General features: G+C 40.9%; 1 protein-coding gene across 7 annotated transcripts in view; it reads left to right on the top strand.

Moving 5' to 3' along the window:
• The window catches only part of SPATS2L (spermatogenesis associated serine rich 2 like), a 163,631-nt gene that overhangs the window by 73,754 nt on the left and 63,221 nt on the right, over positions 1 to 26,656 (top strand). For 6 of the 7 annotated variants that reach the window (XM_060302088.2, XM_030855301.3, XM_030855293.3 and 3 more), the window contains exon 3: positions 6,184 to 6,244. In XM_060302088.2, coding sequence (XP_060158071.1) covers positions 6,206 to 6,244 — 39 coding nt within the window. In that variant the 5' untranslated portion in view covers positions 6,184 to 6,205. Of the gene's footprint in view, positions 1 to 2,172; positions 2,183 to 6,183; positions 6,245 to 26,656 lie in introns of those variants that run through there. The other variant, XM_070045927.1, reaches the window with a different exon arrangement.

Here is a 26,656-nt window from a genome sequence, read left to right as displayed (position 1 = left end):
TTGTTTGTTTTTCACGTATTCATCTTTTATTACAGGGGTCCCAGCTAAGAACTCAAAGGGTAGAGGGAAACTTATTTTTCTTCCCCTACAACTCCAATCTCTTTTTCTGCAACTGAATACCTGAGGCCCTCGTGCTATATACTCTGACAATCTAGAACCTTTACTCCGATGTTCCGTCAGGGCAAATGGTGGCCCACATAAACAGGTGTGCAGGCTTCCCCAAGCTCTCTGTCAAAATTTCCCTGTCCTGTTTCCCATTCTCTCAGAGCACCTCTCTCTGCTAAGGGCCAAATGATGGCAGTAGAGAATGAAATAAATTAATGTGTGAAATTGCACCTTCTTCCAGAGGTGGTGGTAATGCATAAGCTGAGTAAAAATGTAGACCTCTCTTAAGAAGTTTCCCCAGGTTAGGAGCTGGCTCTCTGGGAGACTGTGGGACGCTCTGTTTTGAGGGAGAGGCTTTTTGCTGCTTCTCCAATCACATCGCATAACTGACTTCCTCCCCACAAGATCAGTCCCGATTCTTCCTCTCTGAGGCAGCCATGAGAAAATGTCTCAGGATCTATGTGATCACAACACTGTCTAGGCTGTACCAAAATCAAATACACAGACACTTTAATTACTTTAGCTTAGAAAGATGAAGTAGTTAAACATTAGACCCTGAAATGTCCTGGAGCCTCTGGGCAACGTTGTAGGACCAGGAAAGCAGCTTGTTGGTCAAGGGCCCACTAAATGAAGCTTCTAACATTCTCATCTGAGGTAGAAGCCGCAGGAAAACAGCCATCTCTTTATAACAGGTACATTCCCTCCCATTCCTGTGAGAGTTTAGTGCTTTGCTCTGCAGTCTGTGTGCCCTGCGAATGTACAGAGCATACATCACATGCCTGACCGGCTGCAGAAGGCAGCACCCGGGACCGGTTTTATTCTCCTTGCAGAGTTCTTACTGCAATTCATATACAATGAGCCCCGTGACTTGTTCATGATGCTTTTGAGGTGCTATCAGCCCAATGGCTCTGGGCTCCAGAGCTTCAGACTGCCTGGGGTTGAGTCCTGGCCCTGCCACTTACCGTGGGACCCGGGTTGGTTACTGAACCTCTGTGCCTCAGCTTTCACGTGTATGAAATGAAGATAATCACAGTTCCTACTTTATGGGGGGTATGAGGGTTAAATGGATAAATATGTGTCAAGCACTTAGCAGAGTGCCTGGCACAATCTAAGTGCTCCATATTATTATTATTATTAATATGTTGGTGAAAAGACCATTCCCTAACGAAACTAGCTCCCCACCCATTTATCCATCTAGGCATCTGGAGAATCTGTTTGTTGTGTGTGGTGATTGGGATCAAGGAAGTGGCCCATTCTTAATATTCCCAGGCCAGAGACTATAAAGCAGTGGTTCTCACAGTTTGGTTTGCGTGTGTCTGAATGCCCTGGAGGGCGGGTTAGAGCACTGACTGCTGTGCCCCGCTCCCAGAGCTTCCTGATCCACTCCTTCTGGAGAGGGGCAGAGAATTTACATTTCTAACAAGTTCCCAGATGCTGCTGTTGCTGCTTCTCTGGGAATCCCACTTTAAGAGCCACTGCTCTAGGACAGCAGTTTCCAGTAGGAGTACGATGTAAGCAACATAGGCCATTTAAAATTTTCTAGTAGTAACATTAAAAAAGTAAAAAGAAATGGGTGAAGTTAATTTTAATGTTATATTTTATTTAACTCAACATGTCAAATATTATCATTTCAACACACCACTGACATAAAAATCTACTGAGACAGTTTACATTCCTTTTCTGTAGCAAGCCTTTGAAATCCAGGATGTATTTTACGCTCCCAGGACATTCTGGTTCAGACCAGCCGCATTCAAATCTGACTTTGCAAGAAAATGACCCGAGGAAGTTTCTTTTTTCTGGCCTCCACCTCCCCCCCCATACCAACTGGCATTCTCTATTTTTATGTTTTTTTATAATGGGAAAACTTTGCATAAATGACCTTGAAAAAAATTGTGAAAATCATTATTTTAAATTTTTTCTTATGTATTTCCTCTGGCTCTCTAAATGCCATTCAAGAAAAGCGATATGACATCTGAGAACAGGAAAGTCAGTCTAAGAGCAGTAATAGGTTTCAGAGAAACAAAAGTGAAAGTTTATTACTGTCTACATAGTGAAACAGGAGCGAAAACGGAGATTGGTAAGTCAGAAAGCAATTGGCATTTCAATATACTGTTTTAACTTTTTGTAGTTTTTATGATTGCATGAGAAATATAAACATATACATATCTTTTTTAAACTCCTAGTTTGGTAGTTGATCAGATTGTGGTATATATTAAACTTCTCTGAATTGTATTAATTAGAAATACTGAAACAAATGTATGTGCTGGAATTTGCACTATTCAGGTGTATTTTTCATAAAGAATATTTCTTTTTTACAAACTAATAGATTTTCTGACTAGCATTAATACCTATTAAGATCTTTGCATAAGTAAGTTCAGTTTGATGGTAACTATAGTTGTGGATTATTAATTTTACACTGGAGATGTGTATAGATGATATATTGGTGATAGATAAATGGTGAAATGCTTTTCTTTGGGATTGACATCTTTCCTAATAAGTTTCTGACTATGGAACATATATCTAAACTGAGGTGAGAGATCAATCTGAGATTTCCTAAATAAAATTTCAGTCAACAGTTTCCTTGATCTTTATTTTTCTCTAGGATATATGTAAAACTTAGATGATGTATATGTATATTTGTAATGTTATTACTGAAAGCTGAGATGTAATTATAGGGAAAACATTTCAAACAATACCTAAGCTATTAAAATGTTGCACCAATATCAGGACTTGTATTTCTGTCTGTCTTCATTTTCTATTGATTATTTATATGCATGGGACATGTATGTGTGGATTTGAATAGTTAGGCCCCAGTAATTGGTCTGTTCTAAGAACAATTGTAGTGATAATAGGAATTAGAAACAGGTTCTCCCCCAAGAAGTCAGAGATCGTTGTACCTTTCTTATGGACTTAAAAGCTCTCGAGATCAAGCTATGTTAGAGATAGACCATCAAGCATGGTGACCAAGCGTGATGGGAAGGAAATAGGAGGTCCGTTGGCCCCAAACATGTCAACTTACTCACAGCATCAAAGGCTTCTCGGGTTAACCCAGGGGGTCTGCAGCTTTGAGGGATGGAGTTTCAAGTTGCTGAACTCTGGGCCTGTCATTTAGGAGGAGGTGACAATATATTGTTTCTTAAAGGAAAAGTTCCTTAACTATTTTTTTTTTTTTTTTAGTTCCTTAACTATTTAAGTTAAACAGTTGAGATTCAGATTAAGTGGATCTGGCTGTCCCGATATAGTTCATAGCAGAGAACAGAATCCCAGAAGAATAGGGGCACAGCACAGTTTCATTTTCCTAGGGGCGAGGGAACCAGAGGAAAGGTAATGGGCATGTGATGCCATGCCAGGGCGAGGTGTGCTTCTGAATATTCTGGAAGGGCTAGTGCCAATCTGAGGTGTGGACACTCAGGAAGGGCCTTTGACACTGAAGGTCAACCTTGTCTCCGTTGTTTGTCCTTATCAATAGAACCCAATGTAACTATCTAGCCACTTAAATTCTTAATTCTTAAGGCAAATCAGATTTATTTTCTATTTATATTGAAATCTTTCATTTAGTTTCCATAACTGGAGCTGTAGCTGATTTCCCAATCTCTCTGTTACATACTAGCCAGTGGAAAGCCTTGATGTGCAAAGGCCATAGGAATCCAGCTGGAAGGAATTGCCTGTAGAGATAGCACACAGGGGGGAAAATAAAGAGTAAAATGGACAAAGAAGAGCTCCTTACAAATTATTTTTATCTTATCTTCCCATCTGAGGAACCTGTAATAGCCCCATTCTACTCTCACAGCCAGCCTTTTCCTTCCACAATAAAAATAATATTGTAATCAATCTTACTGGCATCACAACCAAAGAAGAGTCTTCCTTGACTTAGACGCCGAAGCAATGAGAAAGGGAATTGCCAAGGAAATATATATATTCCTATGAATCTAGCTCACCATTCAGTACTGCCACTTACTCAGATCTCAGAAATTTTCTGTCCTCTGTGGAATTCCTCCCTGATTTCTCTATAGATTATAACACTCCAGCTTTAGAAAATGCTGCACACCCAAATCCTAGACATCAAAGCAAAACAAAAACAAAACGCTTTTTCTGTCAGATTTCACACATGTATAATGGCAGGAGTAGATGTGTCCGGAAGATATAGCTAATCCAGTCTAATGAGAGGAATTGTGGCTCAGATCCATCTTAACAAATTGCCCCAAGTGCTGCTGTCTCCTTTGAGCCTTCCTCACTCCATAGCTGCAGGCTGTGTCTCTTTTCTCTGTCTTCCCCATCCTCATTCTCTCACATACATACATACACTATCACATATAGAAAAATCTATGTATACGCAGTGTATGTATACATAATGCCAGAACTTCCATTTGAATAAGAAAATCAACCATTCAAATGTCTTCAGATATCATGCTTATAGACTATCTTGCAGGCATTGTGATGACTGGTCAAAGGTTTCACATCTATGGCTTGTAAACAAACACACCTGATTATTTGTGCTTATACTTCACATACCATCTCTATTCACTGTTATGGATAATCAGAAAATAATCCTAATGTCTTTTACTAGTAACTCTCAGGGGCAAGAATAGTGAGAATGAAATTCAGACATTATTTGCCAGCTAGCATTATATACTTTCTCCCTTATGCCAAGGCAGAGGATATAGCATTTACCATTGGGAAGTGTTATTTAAATGGAAGGTGTATCCAGTGGGATGGGCACTCTTTGCAGAGTATATGGGAAGGAGCTGTCTTACTGGGGATTGAGTATGCAGCGTCTCCCCTGCCACCGTGCCCAAATGCATGTATCAGTGGCAATGTCATTTGGAAACTTGTAAAAATAAAATTTTACTGTTTCTAATATTTAATAATATAGTAGATAATAGTATATGGATTCCTATTTGAGTGGTAATAGAGTTAAGATTACATATTGCCAAGCTTTCATCCTAAATCAACAAAAGGTAATGGATCTGAATTTATGCTTTATTTAAGACCTAGGCTTAAAAGAAGTTTTGGTGGGGAGAAATCAGAGAATTTTTGCAAGTTATCCCTGAAATGTTATCAATTCTAGATACACTCTTTGTAGCCAAAGTCAAAAAGGATACAAGAAAGAGTTTCAGTGGTTCCTGATTGACAAAAAGCATTAAACATGCAAATAGGTAATATATTGATATCTCGGCCTGTCTAGCTGCTAACTTCTGAACCAATCTGTTTGCCCATTGTAAGTCAGTTATGCCCTATTTCAAAAAGAGATTGAAACTATTAAAGCCTTAAGATGTAGCTTCTATAATAATGGTAAAAGATTTAGACCGTATGAGAAGAAGAAAAACACCACAGCTTGATATTAAGAATACAGATCTTCTCATAGTGGGCAACTTTTCAAAGAAGATTGGACACCAAAGGCCGAAAACCTAAAGAATTTAGGAAAACAGAAGGGTTATGGGCAGTTTTAAGAGTACATTTGAGACTACAGATCATGAATTTATGGTCATTAAAAACATGATACAGGTATATATGTGTTGATCTGGAAGAATGTTCATATATTGATAAGTGAAAACGCAAGTTTAAAAACTATTATGTGTTTCTTATGTTTTAATCTGGAACCTTTCTCTTGTTTCTTCCTGGAGTGTTTTGGTGTAGTTACATATGTGCAGGAAATTCTCAATCAGTGTTTGCTATATTGACTAGAGACTAAAAAGAACATTGGAACAGTAAAGATTGTGATGACAATGCTTAGTTAAAATAGGTACACTTTTCCTCCTCTCACCGTTTTTGACCACCTTTCTTTTACATAATAAGAAACACAGTTTAGGTGCATACCCATCTGTGTTTGTCATTTTCCATGTTGGTACAGTATGAATAAAATATTTTACATTGTCGTCTGGAGTTATCATAACATGCTTTTAGAGCGTATCTAAGACAAGTGCTTAGCTTGAAAGTATTTTTATATTCTAAATTGGTATTTATGATTATGGCTGAATGAAATTGTTTACTATATTGGAAGAGAGCATAAAAATAACACATTGAGAAATCAATTTTAAAACTTTAAAGTTAATCATTTTTTTTCCCCCTTCTTGGTAGGGCTTATTCCACTAGAAGCAAGATGGCTGAACTCAATACTCATGTGAATGTCAAGGAAAAGGTAAGATATAGTTAAATATTGGCTTGCAGATACTCCAAACTGGATAATGTAGTCTCTAGCTAGTAAAAACTCAATTATAATGGAAGAAGGGAAAAATGGTTTGGGAGAATACATAGTAAGCTTGACACACGAGAAAACCATTCCACAGAATCATAAGTAGCATTTACTAAATGGGTGTTATGCATATTATATTCATTTTCTCATTTAGTCTTGACTATAATGCCATGTAGTTAATTTCATTTTACAGAGGATGGAATTGAGACACAGAGAAGGTAAGTACTTTGCCTGAGGTCACATAGCTAGGAAGCAACAGAGCTGGGATCTGAACCCAGCAGTGCTATTCTACAGTTCATACTCTTAGCCACCATGCTGGGTTCCATCTAAGAGCGGGGGTATTATGCTACATCTCCAGAAACAGCCTCGTAGAGATATCCAAAGCATTCCCTAGTGGTCGTGCTGGGTAGCCTTTACAGTTTCTTTCAACACTGAGGGCTCATGACTCTGAAAATCCCCCCTCCTCATTATTCGTTGGAGGCTGAGTGCACTTCAGAGCCGTTCCAAGTCTTGTCCTCCTCTGTGAATTTTCTCCGCTTAGGGTCACAACCCCTCCCTTGCCATATATGCTCCCTTGCACTGTTAGCTCTTAAATGATCATACACTGTAGACCCCATGAGACCAGGGAGTTAAATTTGTCCAAGCCATTCATCTGGCACCAGGGGAGCTGAGGCCCTGGAAGGGGTTCGTCCAATGGTCACACAGCAAAGTGAGAGAGCCTCACCTGGAACTCACTCCAGCCTTCCACAGGGCCACCTCCCACCTCCATTAGGCTAACTACTTGGGGGCCATAGGTTGTCTTTCATCTCTTTGTATCCCCACAGTGCCTAAAACCCTGAGTGAAGGATGAGAGAAGTAACATTACTGGAATCCTCAGTAATTTTTCTTTCCTTTAGCCAAGATGTAGCAGACTCCTGTTTTGTCCCAAACACTGTCTGGATGCTGACGATGTGGCACTGAACATGTAGATGAGGTTCCTGCTCCCATGGAGCTTGTTTTCTAAGGCAGGGAAACAGAAAGTAAACACAAGAACATATAAATGAACACGATCATTTCATATAGTGATGTCTACGATGAGGAAAATACAGCAGGGCGGCACGGGCAGGTGGCTACTTTAGATGGGGTTGATTGGGGCAGCCGTCTCAGAGGAGGTGATATTTGAGCTGAGATAGAGAAAACAGGAAAGAAACACCATGCAGTGATCCAAAGACAGAGCATTCCAGGTAGATAAGCAAAAGCAGGTGCCTGAGGAAGACTGAAGTTCATCGTGTTTGAAGAGCTAGTGGTTGAGTGGCCAGTGTGGCCAGAGTGTGGTAGGCAGAGGGATGGTGATGGGAGATGAGGGCAGAGAGTACGCCGGGAACCGGAATTGGTAGAATACTGACTCTTCACCTGTCTCCTCAACCTCCACAGCATCCAGGGGTGGAAGCCAGGGTTTCACAAACTTGGATGAAAACAAACATGAATTTTCATCTTTACTCGTATCTAAATGAAATTTAGCATTTCCTTCAATCATGAATCTAGGCAAGGGAGAAAAACAACCCACAGGAGTAGCAGGAGTACCTGTGACTTTCACAACTAGAAATCACAGGTGTCTTCATATCAAATTACATTTGTTGCAGATATCCTGAAGAGCTGTTTGTTCATCACTACTTCAAAATTACTGTAATTACAGAACCTGCCGCTATGTTGTGTTATTTGATATTGACAGAGAAGCACGTACATTACTGTAGCATAAAATTTTTTATTAATATTTTAATGTTATTTCAATATGAGTGGTTTCCTCTGTAATCGTGTATGTTTTATTTAAACATTATTCTGAGAGGGACCCCCGAGGCTTCACCAGACTGCCAAAGGGGGTCTGTGCCCCAGAAGGTTTAGAAGCTGAGACAGAAACATGTAGGGTTTTATTCAAAGGGCAAAAGTAGCCGTTGAAAGGAATTAAGCAGGAACATGACTTATGGTATATTTTTAAAACCTCCCCCAGCTTTGCCAGCTGCTGTACTACTTATTTTATAGATCTTCATATTAAATAACTTTTCTGTTTGATGAGGACACAGAAGCTTGAGATAAAGTGGTTTGGTCAAAGTCAGAGTCTCAGGGAATATGAAAGAGCAAGGATTCAAACTCAGCTCTGTCTGGTTCTAAAGCTCATGCTCTTTCCACTGTATTACTGCTTCCCAGAGTTTTCCACTAAAATAACCCCAGGGCACAGAAGAACAAACTTGCTACTTTGGGACATGGTCAAAACCAACTTCCACATATAATTTCTTTGGAGTCTTCTGTGTGATCTTAAAAATGGATGCAATTTTTTTATCCATTGTATTCCGTAATATATTCCATATATTATGTTAATACAGAACTGTTTTCACTTATCGACCATTGAGCAAACAGTGGCAGAAGTCTGGGCCCTTTTACATTGTGGCTTCGTGTTCTCTGTGACTCACAGTCATACACTCGGGTGAGACTGTGTGTTCCCAGTTTGAGAAGCTGGGTCCGGCACCACAGTGCTGACCAAATATTGGCCCCTTTCCAAATATCTGTTGATGGATGGGTTGAACAGCTCCTAAAGTTGGGTTATGGGAAGGAAAAGCACTTTAAAGAATCAGTCATAGTAATTGATTCCCTGCAAAACATGGCCAGTGGACAGACCAATATGGTAGGCTCAAGCAGATAGAGTGTCTTATTCAAAACGGAGGTGGCCTCGAGCCAAAATGGGGAAGGAGGCTGATCCGTGATCTCACAGACCACAGAGGTTCAGTGTGAATGCTCCGTGCGTGGGCTCAGGCGCCACATTCATCCACTTGTCATGACCAGTGTCACGTACACGTACGAAGAGTAACAGGAGATGGTGTTTTTGCCATTGCACTTCAGTAACTTATCAAAATGTTGGCATCGTTTTGAAAGAGGGTGATGTTTAAGTTGTAAATATTATCCATCTGCATGACAATGGAAGTAAAGCTCCTCTAACTCAGTTAGTAAATTCCATCTTCCCGTATCAAAAGGTTAATAGATTTCTCAGCTCAATAAAATAAATCATAATAAACAACGGAAAATTCTGATCATTTGTAATTTTACATTGATTTATTTTCGTACTTTTATTTCCTTTAGTGATTAGCTTTTATGGCCTTTTTATGATTAGTTTGTTTCCCAATCTGTCACACAGCAATGACATTTTAGTTCTGAAAATTAAGAATAATAACTGTTATGTCTTAAGTTATAAATTATAAGCTTTTAGAGATGTGAGAACAGATCCGTATGGTGTTTTTATACACTAGCTAGTCAAGCACTGTGGGGAATTAAATACTCAGTAAAAGTCTTGCAGTGAATTGAGTTCATCAGTTATCTCTAGTGGGTCCACTGTTGGATGAATTGGAAAGGAAGAGGTGCTTGGGTGAGAGAATCATTTCCGTCCTCATGCAGCTTAACTTAAGGTCTCTCATATCCAAGACAACTGAAATTTACAGTTGACACTCTTTGTGACTCTTTTAAAGTATCTCTATATTATTGGACTATAACTGAAAGGATTTAAATTGGAAATATCCTTGAAGTCAAAGTTTGATCTCCTTAGGAGTGTGACATCCATCCTCTGTGTGAGCTGACCCTGTTTACATTTCCACCTTTATCAGTAGCCACTTCTCTACTCTCCCTTCAACACAGCCATCCTGACCATGAATGTTGCTGCCTTCAGGCCTTTGCAAAGGTAGTTTCCTCTCTCTGGGACATCCTCCACGGGGACCGACCCTCACTCACCTCCCTTTGAGGAAGCCTTTCAGATGGCTCCTTTCTCTGCCCTCCTGCCCCTCCTGAATTATTGGCCCTTCCTCTGTTCTCCTTTGTGCTTCAGTGAGGCTCTCTGCCTTCTGCCTCCATACCATGATGGTTAGTGGTCTGTCTCCCCAAGGGAGATTGTGTGCTCCTTGGGGGCAGGCACTGGGCCTTTCTCATCTTCGTACTCTTGGGTTTGACACATAGTTGACCCCAGGTCGAGTTAGATAAATGAATGGATAACGAATGAATGAACACGCCTGCTTGAATCGTTACATTCTTTAGGGACAGATTTCCCATTCACGATATTTTGCAAAACCTCAAGCCTTCTTGAAAACTGAAATGTAGGTTAATGGAAGTGTCATCTCATTTTAGTACTCTCTTTGCTATTAAATAAAGCAAGTTTTAAATTGCTTCTAAAAACAAGCTTAGGTTACTTAGGTTGACTACCTGTGGTTCTGCAGAAAAGCAGCGTCTTTATGAGATGGTTATCAAATACTGGTGGTCTCAGGTAGGTTTTGCCAATAACAGATGAGGTCCTTTGGTGAGTAACCAGTCATATCCCACTGTACCCCCTCCAAAAAAAAAAGAAAAAAATCTCCATATCTCATTTTATTAAGGAAAGATACCAGAACAAAATCTTCAGGCTACTCAGGGATCCTATATTTAGGGCCAATTCAATTTCTACAGCTCTTTTCTAAGTAACGGATTTTTTTTAAAGAGATTTAACACTAGAACCTCGTAGATGATTTGAGGATAGGGCTCAGTAGTGACTATTACATTATTCTCATGTGAAGCACTAGGGTACCAACCTAAATTGATTTATAAAGTTTCAGATGTAATTCTCAACTGAGTAAGAAAGGATTATTGGAACTGTCATGCACGAAATAACATTTTCAGTCAGATATTTTCATGCATTATTGTAAATCAGTTTAAATAGAATACAATTCAGCAGTACAATTTGGTGACGGAAAGCCAAGGGGATCCTTGTTTGTAAAACGGGATTACAAATGGAGTTACAAAATAATATTTGCTGAATGTCTAGTTATGGTCTGATAATTAATTCCAACAAAAAGCGATCCTTAAGCCACTGTAGGACACCAAGTATGCTTGGGAAGTGATCTCCAGCAAGGTAAAGTCATGGAAGGAGATTGGAGTTTGGAGACAGCAGCAGAGATAAGTAGCTCCCTGATTACTAGCTGAGCAGCCTAGAGCAAGTCACTTAACTTCTCTGGGCCTCAGTTTTCTAATCTGTAGATTGGACATGAAAACAAAACCTACCTGACAAAATCATCAAATACAGTAATAAAAGTAGAGCTGCTTTATGAGCTCTTAATCCTATAAACTATAAAGGAGCTGGGGGAGCTCATCTGTGTATTTTACAATTGAAAAATGGAAAAGGAGCCTTAGTTAATGTTTTTTTAGTAACTAAAAATATAAATTCACATAGAACTGAGATTAGAAAGAAAACACAATTAAAAACCCGCAAGAGAGAGAGAACATAAAACTGGACTTGACTTTTTAAAACCTTTATAGCTATTGCTGAGCCTCACAAAAAATAAGTGAGATTAGAAAATATGATGATATGGAAATGGGGAATCACTTAGTCTATAATATCCTCCCTGCAATGTGCCACTTATTATGAATAGCTTTTTTTTTTTTTTTTGCGGTACGCGGGCCTGTCACTGTTGTGGCCTCTCCCGTTGCGGAGCACAGGCTCTGGACGCGCAGGCTCAGCGACCATGGCTCACGGGCCCAGCCGCTCCACGGCATGTGGGATCTTCCCGGACCGGGGCACGAACCCGCGTCCCCTGCATCGGCAGGCGGACTGTCAACCACTGCGCCACCAGGGAAGCCCTATGAATAGCTTTTTGAGCTGTTAAAGTTATGGAGGTAAATTGGGTTGTAAACAATATTCATATAGACTCATTAAAATGGAGGAGGAAGACTAGACAAGGGGAGAGGAACCTTTCGTCCACCGTGGGAACAGGGAGGGGCCATCTCAACATTTGTGCAGGTGACTGACCTAGACTCTGTGTCCTGGAGTCTGTCCTCAACAGGTGGACAGATGTCCCATTTTATTTTATTTTTTCCTGTAACTGTCTTGATTTATGTTTTATAAAGTACTGAAATATGGTTCAAGTCTTTATGTGGGGGAGTATTGTCAGAAAAACCCAAGAGTTTGATTAAAGAGATTTTTACCAGGATCAGAGAAAGTACAAAAGAAACCCATCATCAAACATCTTTAAAATATTAACTCCATTTAATAGTGAACTCATTTTATGGGCTGTGGGACAAGTTTTAATGATATGCAGTTGTTTTTAAAGACCAAACCATGCAAGCTTTGGAGCGAATCTTAATTTCATGATTTTGTACGAGTGTTTAGGTCAGTTTAGCCCAGTCCTTGGATTCCAACAGCAAAAACACAAACCACACACACAGCTTTTAGGTTTCACCATGAATAGGTTCTTGTCATCATTTTCTCATAGGAAAGGGTCATTAAATTTCCCTTTCAAAGAACGGAGAAACATTGACAATAGTTATTGCCTAACGCTTATGTACAGAACTGCTGTTATTGTTGCTTGGCAACTAGAAGAGATCTGACAAGGAGTCTAAAGGAACTGAATGAATAAATGGAAATGTCAGCATCAGTTTCTGCAGATAAGAAGAAATTTACTATTGTAGGATTAGCATCACATTGTTTTTTTTCCCCAAGCTACACAATTGGAATTCACAGTGTTTCTGTTCTGCTTCTCCTGCCCTCCCGCCCCCGCTGCTTCCAGCCTTTCATCATAGACGCTTTTGCACTCTGGCTGAGAGTTACATACGAGGTAGAGGGTTAATGCTAAACAATACAAGAGCATGTCAAAATTAAAACCTCTGGTGACAGGAAAAAAGTTACCTCTGTTGGCAATCCCTTGGAATTTATGTGTACTTTACCAATATTCTAGTTATTTTTCACAATGATCCTTCATATTAAATTATCCAATTTTTACAATTTTTTTAAAAAAATGATAAAGCTGCAATGGTTTCTTCTCTTCTGACCTTGAGCATTAAAAATCTATCCAGATGGGGCTTCCCTGGTGGCACAGTGGTTGAGAGTCTGCCTGCCGATGCAGGGGATACGGGTTCGTGCCCCGGTCCGGGAAGATCCCACATGCCGCAAAGCTGGCTGGGCCTGCGTGTCTGGAGCCTGTGCTCCGCAACGGGAGAGGCCACAACAGTGAGAGGCCCACGTACAGCAAAAAAAAAAAACAAAAAACAAACAAACAAAAAAATCTATCCAGATGGATTAGATAGGTAGTTAGGTAGATTGATTGAGTCACCACTTAACAGTATACTGCTTGTATTATTATTATTATGTTAAAACAACTTTTTCTCTGTGATTTATCCACAACTTGATTACAAGCTCCTTATAAGCACAAATGGGTTTTCAATTTATTTGTGTACTCAATAGCTCCTATAATAGTAATATCATAGAATTTATGCCCCCAAAATACTTGTTAATCAATATTTAGTCAAATAACTGAGCCAAGATTCTATAATGGTGATTCTCAGCCAGGAGGAAGAAAGGAGAAGAAAGTGGAGCATGCCTCCCTGTGTTGGGACGAGCATTAGAATGTCAGTAGGGAAAAGATGGGAGTAATTAGAAAAAGCATATTTGTGTTCTTTTGAGTCTCCAAGAGCAGAGGCCAAGGTGGGATTAGATGATTAAGAGGTGCCTTGGAAAAAAAAAAAAAAGAGGTGCCTTGGGGGTGGAGGCAGGTGCTTGTAAAAGAGAAAGGGGAGGAAGGATGTGCGGGCAGGGAGAGTCTGCAGACTGCCAAGCATGCAGGTCTGCCGTAGCTGAAAGAAGGAGAAGGGAAAAAAAATTGGGTGAGAAGAGTCTCCCTGGGCAGTGCAGTTCTAAGAAGGTTTGTGCAGGTCGATGGGGAGCCTTCATTCCCCGGCTGGGGAGCTCCCATATCCCTCAGAAATGAGCTTTCACTAGCACCCCCTACCTGAACCATTGACTGGGTGCATCCTCGGTGGAGTGAGGCTTGGGTGGACCCAGAGGGACGGTAGCTAGGCTGTCCAGTCAACGCTGTTTCCCACAGAGGGAGATTTCTGTGCCACCACAATATTTGAGAGTATAACAAAATTTTATGTTTAAAAAGGAAATTGAAATATCTATTTTGGAATTCAATCATATAAGAGAAAGCATGAGATTTTAAAATTTTTTAATAAAAATTTCAAGAACCTCTGTTAATTAGTAAATTAAAATACAAACTCTAGAATTTCCCTTCCCTTAGCAAGGTGAGCCATACTGCCACTAGTATAGGGAGTCGTCTTAACTTCTAGGGCAAAGGATAATTTAGGAGTCTTATTTTCTATCAGAAGTATACTCTCTAACCACATTTAAGGAAACAAAGGGACATTAATTTTACTGAAAAACTGTGTGTCCTTTGGTACATTGTGGAACCTCACGGGGCTTCAGTTTCCTTATCCGCCAAATGCGGGGTCTCCTTTATGTAGAGGATCTCCAGAATCCTTTCCAGCTCTAATATTGGATGAATCCATGGTCTTTTCCACCTCACAGGCCCCATAAAAGACTGAAAACGGGAACTGTATCATGGATCAGAGAACCTGGGGGCAGCCTTAGTCCTGATACAAATCGCTGCCTCAATTTGAATGTGGTACACAACCTGTCCAGGAACTGAGGTTCCTCGTTTAAAAAAAAAAAAAAGCGTCTTCCCTGGTGGCGCAGTGGTTGAGAGTCCACCTGTCAATGCAGGGGACACGGGTTCGTGCCCTGGTCCGGGAAGATCCCACATGCCGCGGAGCGGCTGGGCCCATGAGCCATGGCCGCTGAGCCTGGGCGTCCGGAGCCTGTGCTCCGCAACGGGAGAGGCCACAACAGTGAGAGGCCCGCGTACCGCAAAAAAAAAAAAAAAAAAAAAAAAAATTTGATTAAACTATTTATAAGGTACATTTATGGCTCACTGGTATGTCATTTCTGATGCCTCCCTGTCTACAGACCCTTCAGAACTCTGCTGCTCAGTTCTTGAAGATAACTATCAACAAAACTGTACTGAAATGTTGATTGAGGAGCAATGATATACTTTAAAGTTAACCTTTTTCTTTTTTAAATTATGGTAAGAGTGTTTAACAGGAGATTATTCTCTTTAAGTGTTCACTGTGGTGTTGTTAACTCTAGCACAGTATTGCCCAGCAGATGTCTAGAACTTAATTAAACTGCATAACTGAAACTTTATACCATTGAACAACAACTCCCCATTTCCTTTTCCCCCAGCCCCTGACAATCACTGTTCTTACTCTCTGCTTCTGTGAGTTTGACTATGTTAGATACCTCATATAAGTGGAAACATGCAGTATTTGTCCTGTGTCTGGCTTATCTCACTTAGCATAATGTCCTCAAGGTTTATCTGTGTTGTTGCATGTGAGAGGATTTCCTTCTTTTTAAGGCTGAATAGTATTCCATTGTGTGTATATACCACATTTTCTTTACCTACTCATCCATGGACATTTGTTCATGCTTGGTTGATGTTTTTATTGGGTCAAATTGTAATTGTAGCTATTCAACTAAGGCTGAATCCACAAACTAGTTTTAACCCTTTTTACTGCCTTTAGAGAAAAAGCAAACAAGCTCATAAAATCATTGGGAAAACAAGATCTGGTCAAACAGATCATAATGTTTACTGATGTAAAGTCACCATGCTTTTTTAAATTGGTCAGACCTGTTAAAATAAAAAAGTGATATGTGGGTGAACAACAACACTTGCCCTAAGGAGAGAGCATGTTCCTGGTTTCCATGGTGGTGAGATGGCCTCCTTCCTTCATGCCACAGTGAAGAACTACCCAAGATTGGTATAATTTAGAGATTAACCAAACTCCTTTGTTCAGGTATTGACTAAGAGGTAACTAACTCCCTTATTTGGTATTGATTAAAGGGTAATAGTGACTTGTACTTTCATGGTACTCTTTATCTGAAGAGTTCTGTGACTGAGCAGGGGGAAAAAACCCACAGGGAGAGTAGATGTCAATAATTAGCTTCCCCCCTCAAGTTCCAAAGTAAGTGAGGAAATATTTTTACTGAATATTCTAAGTTAGAAGCAGAAGATAAACTAAAAATATCTTACTATTCTGATTAAAATACCAAAACCAAAATGCCTTGTAAAAATAAAATTCCCTTTTTCTTTTTGTCTTCACTAATAAATCCAAATATGGATTTCATCAGAGAAAATAGCTCAACAGAACATTTACCTAAGTCCTAATACTGTGTGGGTATAAAAGGCTGGCTGAAAATAGACTTCCAATGGACTCAGAGGCTCACCCTACCTAAATTATGTGCAGGTCTAACTGGTAGTTCTGGGAAAATATGAAGAAGAATAAAGCACAGTTATGGAGAACGTGCAGGTATACACTGAATACATGCTAGTAGCTAAGTGACTGAAATGTGTATTAAGTCCATTGCTTGTCTTAATATAGATTAGAAGGGCAGCTGCTACTAATAGCAACCATTTGAGATAAACATTAAACCTACATGTGCCAGAATAAAGATGAGAATTCTGATATGAAAAATGTGTCATGGACTAAATTAAAACATTTAAGACACTTTATCTGATTTTAATTTTACTATTTCTTGACAGAGGAGAAGCATTCATTTAAGTATCAGATACTCAACAAGTCAATTTATCAGGCTTATTTCTAGGAGTTAGAGAAGTTATATAACTTCTTTAAGCTATCAGTTTTCATTTAGTATTGTAACTGTTACCTTAATTTGCTTTTTTTTCTGCCCTCAAATGCTCAGTGACTTGAGAAAGTATGGCCTGTGAATTGATGGAAAGAAGTCTGGGTTGTTGTTGCTTTAACCCTTTGAGCCAGATTGTATTCTTCAATGGCTATAAAATATCTCCCCCATTAAGAGGTGGGGTCTGAGCCCCTCCCCTTAACATTGGGTAGGCTTTTGGAACTGGTTGACCAGGATAGTGGAAGGAAGTGACTCTCTGTGGCTTTCACAGTGGGTGATTGAGCTTCTTCCTCACTAGTTGGGACACTTGTGTTGGAACTCTGGGCAGCCATGTAAACAATCTGACTGTTCTCAGGCCACCATGCTTTGAGGAAGCCTAGACTTAGCCCATAAGGACCACGTGGAGAAGACCTGAGAATAGTACATGAAGAGAGAGATGGCCAGCCGGACCTCAGCTGCACCTCCCCCACTATACCAGCTGCTCTCTCTGCCTGCATGAAAGACCCCAAGGTAGACCCACTCAGCCGAACTCCTCTTGAACTTCTGACCCACAGAAACGTTGAAAAATTACAATTGATTGTTGTTTTAAGCCACAGAGTTTTGGGGTGACTTGTTATGCAGCACTAAATGACTGGAATACCCTCTCAAAAATTAAAACTGTTCAAACTAGAACTGATATTTTTAAAATGACGATGTTGCCTAAATAGTACAGAGGCGTGGATGTTTGCATGCAGGTAAATTAGTAAATAGGTGAGCAGTTATACCTGAAAAGAGGTCTGTCCTAGTTGCCACCTTCTTTTCTCTTCTTTCCACACTATCCCTTAGCTTCCAAGCCTCCCCTTGTATCTCTCACTCGCGGTTTTCAATTCAGAGTGGACATAAGAACCACTAGGAAAACTTTAAAAAATAGTGAATGTCCAGGCCCATATTTAATTGTTTGAGGTGGGACCCGGATGTAGGTACATTTTAAAACTCACCGGGTGATTTCCAGTTTGCAGCCAGGGCTGAGAGCCACTGTTAGATGCTGACAGTGCCCAGATCTGTATCCCTGGCTCAGTTCTTCCTTGGAGCTGCAGATTCACAGATTCGACTGTTCTCTAGATGTCTGGACGTGGATGCCTCCCAGCCCCCTCAAGCAGAAGGTTCCATTTTCACCACTACTTCTTTTCTCAGGAAATGACAGCGCTATCGACAAAAGTGCTCAAGCCAGACACCCAGGAGTCATCCAGATTCCTTCACCTTCCGTCTTCCTCATTCCTCGCGACACAAATCAGTCACTTCCCCCCAAGTAATTTGTGAGTCCTTCTCTCCACTGCTCCATCTTGGTCTACTTTCTCTCCCCTCGATACTGTATTAGAATCCTAACTGGCGTCCATTTGCTCTCCTCCAACTCATCCACATAGAAACCACAGTGACCTTCTTAAATACGCAAACATCACACTCCTCCTCTGAGTAGGTCCCTCCAGTGGCCGCCTTTAGGATAAGGCACAGAATCATAAGATGGCTCGCAGAGCCTTGCACACTTTGCCTCGTGCCTCTTTGATCGAGCTTCATCTGAAATCCCATTCCTTCTAACATTTAATGCTCCAACAATCCTGGGTCTTCATTCCTTTGAACGTGCTTCCAGTCACTCGGTCCTGTCCTTGAGTAGATGCTGTTTACTCTTCCTGGAATAATTCATCTCCTCTCCCCTTTCCCTCTCCTGGCTTGGTCTTATTACCCTTCATTCTCAGTGTAAACAAACGTCAGATGGAGCTTCCCTGATTCTCTGGGTTAGGATAGGTCCCCTTGTTACAGGTGCCCAACTCACCTTTACCTCCCCTTCTGTAACACTTATCAAACATCTGCCTTCTTAGACTATAAGCTCCAAAGCAGGTCAGGGAATGTATCTGTCACTGCTACACTCCAGCGTCTAGCATAGTCTGGTCATTGTGACTGACCGAATGAATGAATAAACAGGTGAATGTGGATTAAGAGCAGTATCAACTCTGAGGGAACTTCTTGTGGTGAGACTGTGGCCTCTGTACTTGGCTCTGGCCCATCTAAATTCAGATCAACAATTCGGATAAGATACAGATGATGGCAACTAATGTTTTAAATGATATAAAATTGGAAGGAATGGCTAATGCATTCCCTGTTTTTGATGGCAGAAAGCAAGGTTCTAAAAGCTAACAGCTGACTGGAGTGATGGGTCAGAACTTACAGACTGAAATTTAATAAAGGTGAATGCAATATCCTACCCGTTGCGTTCTAGTCACTATACAAGTATAGGATGGGGGACGCTTGTCACAGAAACAATCCAGGGTGTGTTACTAACATAGTAAGCTCTGTTTGAACCCGTAATTGATGAGGGCCCCGAAAGTGCTAATACCACCTTAGATTCCTTTAATGGGTAAGTAGGGCCCCACCAAGACAGGTGCCGGTCCCACAATCCTCTGCTCTGATCCAGCCACCTCTGGAACAAGGTCCTTCATTTATAGGACCACATTTCACCAGGATGCACTCAGAGGAGCTCGACCAGGGTGGTGAAAGCTTGGGAAGCACAGCTTACGAAAAACAGAAGAGCATAACCGCTCCGTAGGAGATGGAATTCTGAGGAACACATTCGTTCCTTGAAAAAAAAAAAAAATGAAGGGCTGGTCTTTAGGAAAAAGATTACACCGGAAGGCAGAACCAGGACCAAGGACTGGCAACATCTAACATCCCCTCTCTGGCCACATTCTTCTCATTGACCCCTCTTATCCTCTCGTTCTGTTGAGCATCTGCTCTGTGTTCTCAACAGGATCTCTCGTCCCTTGGTCTCTCCCTAGTCTCCCAATTCGTCATCCCCCTTCATTGCCCGCAGATGCCTTGATCATCTACCTTATGATTCTCAGCCGCCGTATCCCCGAGTCCTAGGATCTACCACTAGGTTTCTTAGAGTTCATAACCTTGGGTCCTTCCTTTTGTCTGCTTCTACCTCTGGCCTGTTGAGGAAAGCCACACCAGTTGGCTCCACGGCAAATCCGTGCGATCATCCGGCATCAGTGGCCCTTCAGTCCAGCTCGGCCCTCTTTCATTCATCCAGGCCGTTTCCTATCACATTCCCATAAGGCAGCTCTAAACCTTTCTCCACATTTTAGCCCTAAGGCAAACTCTAAAACTCTCAGAGGAAATACCTTCCTTCAGTTGTCCTCCTAAGGATCTCAAATTTCTTCTCTATCTTCACTCTTCCTTTCTCTCCTTTCTTCCTTCCTCAGAATTCTGAGGAAGAGAAAGAATCCGCCTTCCCTTCCAAAGCTTGCTTTTCCACATGGATTTTGATACCATTTTCTTTCATTTCCTCTGGGACTTTGTTTCATAATTTATCTCCCGTCTTTCCTCTCTTCAAATTCTGTCTCACTGCCGGCTCCATTCTCCCGTCACTCAACACACTCAGGCACTCTGTGGAGATGAATTGTGTGGTGATTGTTTTAAGATGGATTGGAGAGAGCAGAAACCAAGCCAGAGAGTCCAATTAGAAGGCTTTTTCCAGAGTCCAGGCAAAAGGCAAAGGAAACCTGTCCAGGGTAGTGAAAGAAAAAATAGAGAACAGGTGAGACTCAGAGAGGATATTTGTTGTCAGAATGACCTTGAGTTAGTTGTTATTTATGACGTTGCCTTATTTTCCTATGGTTTTGTCAGCTCCTTGGGGGCAAATACTGTGTCAGATTCATCTCACAGATTCATCTCACTTTCTCTCATGAAATCTGGCTTGGAATGAATGGTTAGAATTCCCTCAAAATGTGTGTGTCGGGGGAGTGCGGGAGAGGGAGAGCCGCACTCTGGAAGGTATATTTTTTTAAAAAGAGGATAGTTGTTGAGACAGGGAAAGATGGCTCCATATTAGGAGGAAGAAAAAAGTAGACTTTGTTCCTCAATGTGTGGTCTGTTGTAGTATTTTCCCATTGCTGTAACAAATGGGGTTTGCTATTACAAATTGCCACAAACGTAGTGGCTTAAAATACCACAAATTTACTATCTTACAGTTATGGAGATCAGAAGTCTGAATGGGTCTCATTGGGCTAAAACCAAGTTGTCAGCAGGGCTACTTTCCTTTCTGGAGGCTCTAGGGGAGAATTCATTTTCTTGTCTTTTCCAGCTTCTAGAAGCTGCCTGCATTTCTTGGCTCGTGGCCCCCTTTCATCTTCAAACCCAGCAATGGCTGGTCAGGTCTTTCTCACAGTGAGTCAGTCGGACATTCTCTTCTTCCTCCTTCTACTTATAAGGACCCTCATGATTATATTGGGTCCACTGAGATAATCCAGATAATCTCCCCTTCTCAAGGTGATTTGATTAACAACCTTAATTCTATCTGCAGCCTTAATTTGCCAGTAGCCTAACATATTCACAGGTTCCTGGAGATTAGGGGGTGGTTGCCTTTGGGGGCTATTATTCTGTCACCACATCCTTGGACAGTCAGCATCTCCATCACCTGGTAACTTATTAGAAATGCACTCTCGGGCTCCACCCCAAGCCTCTGAATCAGAATCTGCATTCTAATCAGATCCCCAGGTGAATATACTTTAAAGTTTGTGGAGCCACCACTTGACTATCTGTAAGATTCTCTCAACTTTAAACTTCCCACAATTCTGTGAAAACTGCACTTTTTTCCACCTTCAAATCTTCATTATTCCTTCTAATCCTGGTTTCCTGCCAAAAAAAAAAGTTAATTTTGATTTATGTGCCTGGTGTTAATTCCCCAGAAGCCAGCCAAGTAGAACATGACAACACTTCTTGCATATTTTTTACTGGTAGAAAGAAAGTAGATGTTAGAAAAGGCAATTAAATTATAGAATTATCCATGATGCAAAGGTACTGGTCTGCAAAGAATATTTTCTTCCCCAAGAAGATTCATAGGCGAACTGCCTTCATTAGAGTGTAGATAATATTAGTGGCCCAGCAAGTGAAGCGAAACGTACACAGATGAGCTGTTTTTAAGGCATCTCTGAACTGCTCAGCATTTGAGAAATGTGACCAAAGCTGATTATAAAATTCCTTTCAGAGCTGCAGGAACGGCAACCCATAAATAACTCTGGTTCTCACTGGTGCAAAAAGGAGGTTGCAGGCTGTTTGACTGCTGTCCTTCTTGTAGGGGATAAGATTAAGCTCACCTCCAAGATTACAAGGTCCTCAAGGCTGGGACCAGCAGTGCCTGGGACCTAGGAGGCGCTTCATACATTTTTGGACTTGAATACTTTTTACTACCAAATAATATATTAAGCTGAATTACAGAGATGCACTGGGAAAAAAAACTGGATAAATAAAAGTAATATTTCAATGATCATCTTACTAGACTCCCTACTTCCTTTTGTTCATTCATCTATCTGAACATTTATGAATCATCTACTCAATGCCACCCATTGTTCTAGGCCCTCTGGATATACAGCTATGATCCCTGCCGTTTACAAGCTCACATTCCAGTGGAGCAAATAGTCATATAAGTAAATAATTAGGGCAACATGAGTGCTAGATGAGGTCTGTGAACAAGGCTCATGGGCCTCTCTTCTCTGAAATGTCATTCCCATTCTATCCGGATTTATCTTTAAAATCGCCCATTTTTCCCCTTTGCCAGTTGGATTAGTAATCTGGCTTTATTACTTTTATTTTCAGCCCTAGTTACTAATGTTGCCTCTAGGCACTCGCTACTTGTTCTAGAAAATGAAACCTCTCCGACTAGTGCAAGTGAAAAAGAGGTTACGCTAAAGATCTGGTAGGGACTCATGGGACTGCAGGACAAGTTAAAGAAGCAGGAAAGCAGGAAGTAAGGCAGCTCCAAATGGCCCCTCTTCATCTCCATTCTGGCTTCTCTCCCTTTGTGTGGAATAGTCCAGATGCCAAGGCAGAGAATCTGATTGGCCCACTTTGTCTTTTCAGACCTGACTGCTGCGATCATTGTCACTATACTCTGCTTCCTTCATATCGCTCACTTAGCACGAGTTGCAGTTGTATATTTTTTTAATTTGTGTATTTCACATCTGTTTTCCTCTCTAGGTTTGGTAGTGACTGTGTCTGTTTTATTACTGCTGTCTCCGGCCACTAGTGCAGTGCCTGACCAGAGTAGGCACTTAGTAAATAAATAAATGAAAGAATGAGACTTGGGCAGGAGGTGGGGGTGGGGTGGGGGGAGTCTGGGAGCACGTGCTGTTAACCACCCTAGTGACGGGCTTCCTTGTGGTGCCACTCAACTTGCAGGAGAGAAAGAGATTGAGAAGAGCCTTGGGTCCACTGACTACTCAGCAAGGCTGAAGGGGAAGGTTCTAAAGAAGGGAAGTATATGGGAGAATCTCCCCCAAATAAGTCTTGGCCAACTCTAGACACACATTCTTTCCATTTCAAAGACACACCAACCTTTATACCTAGAGAGACCCTTCTCCTTCATAGCCCAATGTAAATGCTCCCACCCTTTCCTTTTAAAAATTTATTGAGCAGCTAATATATGCCAAATTCTATATCAGACACTTTACATGCATCATCTCTTTTCAGTTTTACTGAGACTCTAGCAGGTCATATCCTCATTTTACAGCTACAGAACCAAGTTTCAGCAATTTAAGCAGCTCATCCAAGGTCATAGAACTAGCATATAGCAGAGCCAAGATTAGAAAATAGGTCTGTTTAATTCCAAAGCTTCTTCTGCGACGTTTGGCTGTTTCCTCTATATTCTCCCCTCCTTGGGCAAACTTCACTGCTCCCTTCTCTGTGATACTACAGCCTTTTCCATAGAGGCAGCACAGCGTTTTACGTGCTTTCAGGTACGGACAGTTCTGGAACCACTGCTACACTGTCCGTCTTAGGGCAGGGACTGTAGCTGGCTCCCTTTTGTGTCCTCAGTGCCTGTTACCTTGTGGAGGCTCAACCAATACCTGTCTGCTGGGCTGAGCTTTGGAAGGATAGGCAGTTACTATGCTATTTTGTATTTTTAAAACTCCACAAATACCATGAGTATCTTATTATACAGAAGTCTCATAAATATTCTTCCCATCTCTGTTATTGAAAGTTAAAGAACATATGTCTATTCTCCATAACCATATAATGTTTAGGTCATATCACAGTCTACAGAGACTCACCTGCCTGTTATTGTGGATGGTAAATACAGAGTGATGGGATGGTCCAAACACTGGCAGAATATTCCTTTGACTCAAAAGAGCAGCCTGAATAAGGACCTACTGTATAGCACAGGGAACTCTACTCAATACTCTGTAATGGCATATATGGGGAAAGAATCTAAAAAAGAGTGGATATATGTATAACGGATTCACTTTGCTGTACACCTGAAACTAACACAACGTTATCAACTCAACTATACTCCAGTGAAAAGAAAATGGTTTTAGAGGGTAGAGAGTGAAGGAGAGCGTTATAGCTTATTTATATACAATTAGCAAAACCCCACTGGAGCACAATTTCACATATGAATTAATGGAAAAGTAATAAAAATATTAGCATGACTTGTCAAAAAAAACAGAGCAGCCTGGTATAGGTGCAAATTGGCATTCCCTCATTCAACAGATAGTTATTAAATACCTACTATGTGCACATTGTTAGTCACTCGGGGTGCGCTTGGTGACAATGCAAAGATGGCTGAGAGGAAGGTTTTGCCCACATGTTGCTTACCGTTTAGAAGACACACCTTACCCAGACACTTAGGCTGTGACGTAGAAGATGCTAAGGTTAGGAGGCACCCACTGATAAGGTCTGTGAGAACCGAAAAGAGACAGAGATGACTTACAGCAGGGATGGTTGAGATGGACTTCACGGAACACATGGCATCTCAGCTGGAGTGTAAGATTTGGGCAAGGGCACACGTCTCAGGTCAAGGGCAAAGTTCACACAGAGGTAGGGGGCCAACACTGGGCTTGTGCTTATCTATAAAGGGCAGAGCAAGAGGGGCACTTGGAAAAGCAAGTGGGTGCCCTGTTGTTGATGGCCTTGAATCCAGATTGTAGACATTTAACTTTACTCTTAAGGAAGGTGGGGAAATAGTCATGATTATACTCGAAGAAGAGTAGTCTGGCAACAGCCTTGGGGTGAATTTGCAGGGGAGAGACCAGAAGCAGAGGGAGCTGTTATTTTCTGTTTATTTGATAATACTGGGTCTTTACTGATCACACAGCTGTGTAGGTGGCTTGAAAACTTCTGTCAGAACCATTTTTTTGAAACTCACACATAGTCTAAGTGACTCATCAGTAAACCAAGAAGAATTTCTAAGGAGTCATCGTAGACAGGCTCAAGAAATGTGCAGTGTGAATGAGGAAATCTAACAGCTCTTAAACCAGACAAGTCAGGTCCAGGGGAGGTAGGTTAACGTGGGAAGCTGAAATCAAACGGTGAAAGTCACACTGCCTTGCTGCTTACTGCAGTCAAAATGACAGCAGGGTGGGCCTGAGGCAGAATGGGGCAAAACCTGCCAAGCCAGATAGAAAGCCCCAGAGAGAGGAGAGAAAGGGAGATTAGAATGCTGACGTTAAATCAAAATAATTTTTTAAATGTTTATTTTTTATTGACATGTAGTTGATGTACACTATAAGTTACAGGTATAAAATACAGTGAGTCACAGTTTTTAAAGGTTATACTGCATTTCGAATTACTGAAAAATATTGGCTGTATTCCCCACGTTGTACAGTATATCCTTGTAGCTTATTTTATACGTAATGGCTTGTACCTCTTAATCCCCTACTCTTATCTTGCCCTTCCCCTCTTGCCTCTTCCCACTGGTAACCACTAGTTTGTTCTCTATATCTGTGTCCACTTCTTTTTTGTTATATTCACTAATTTGTTGTATTTTTTAGATTCCACATATAAGTGACATCATATAGTATTTGTCTTTCTCTGTCTGACGTATTTCACTTGGCATTGTACCCTCCAAGTCCATGGATGTTGCTACAAATGGCAAAATCACATTCTTTTTTATGACTCAGTAGTATCCCATTATATATATGTGTATGTGTATATATATATATATATCACATCTTCTTTATCCATTCATCTGCTGATGGACACTTAGGTTATATCCATATCTTGGCAATTGTAAATGCTGCTATGAACATTGGGGCACATGTTATCTTTTCGAATTAGTGTTTTTGTTTTTTTCGGATATATACCCATGAGTGGAATTACTGGGTCATATTATAGTTCTGTTTTTAGTTTTTTGAGAAACCTCCATACTGTTTTCCATAGTGGCTGCACTAATATACATTCTCATCAACAGTGTACGAGTGTTCCCCTTTCTCCACATCCTTGCCAACATTTGTTATTTGTGTTCTTTTTGATGATAGCCATTCTGACAGGTGTGAGGTGATAGCTCATTGTGGTTTTGACTTGCATTTCCCTGATGATTAGGGTTGTTAAGCATCTCTTCATGTGCCTGTTGGCCATCTGCATTTCCTCTTTGGAAAAATGTCTATTCAGTTCTTCTGACCATTTTTTAATCAGGTTGTTTGTTTTTCTCTGGGGTTGTGTAAGCTGTTTATATATGTTGAATATTAACCCTTATTGGTCATATCATTTGCAAATATTTTCTCCCATTCAGTAGGTTGTCTTCATTTTATCAATGGTTTCCTTCGCTGTGCAAAAGCTTTTAAAATCAAAACAACTTTTGATGTGCAAAAGGAAGATTTCTCAATAGCAAATTGAATTTGCCAAACTAGATTTAAATTAGTAAAAGCAAAACAGAGGAATGTGATTTGGGAAAGGTAAAGCAGTTGCTAAATGAACCACTAACTAGTGGGCCATACTGTCACCTGACATCCTGCGCCGCTGCCTGGTTGACCCCCCTGGAACGCACTATTTATGGCATGAGAACCCTTGAGGGATGCACTCACGTG

This window comes from Globicephala melas, chromosome 7 (assembly GCF_963455315.2).
Source record: "Globicephala melas chromosome 7, mGloMel1.2, whole genome shotgun sequence".
Lineage (NCBI taxonomy): Eukaryota > Metazoa > Chordata > Mammalia > Artiodactyla > Delphinidae > Globicephala > Globicephala melas.
Note: the sequence above shows the minus strand (reverse complement) of the source record. Positions and strands in the feature narration are given on the sequence as shown.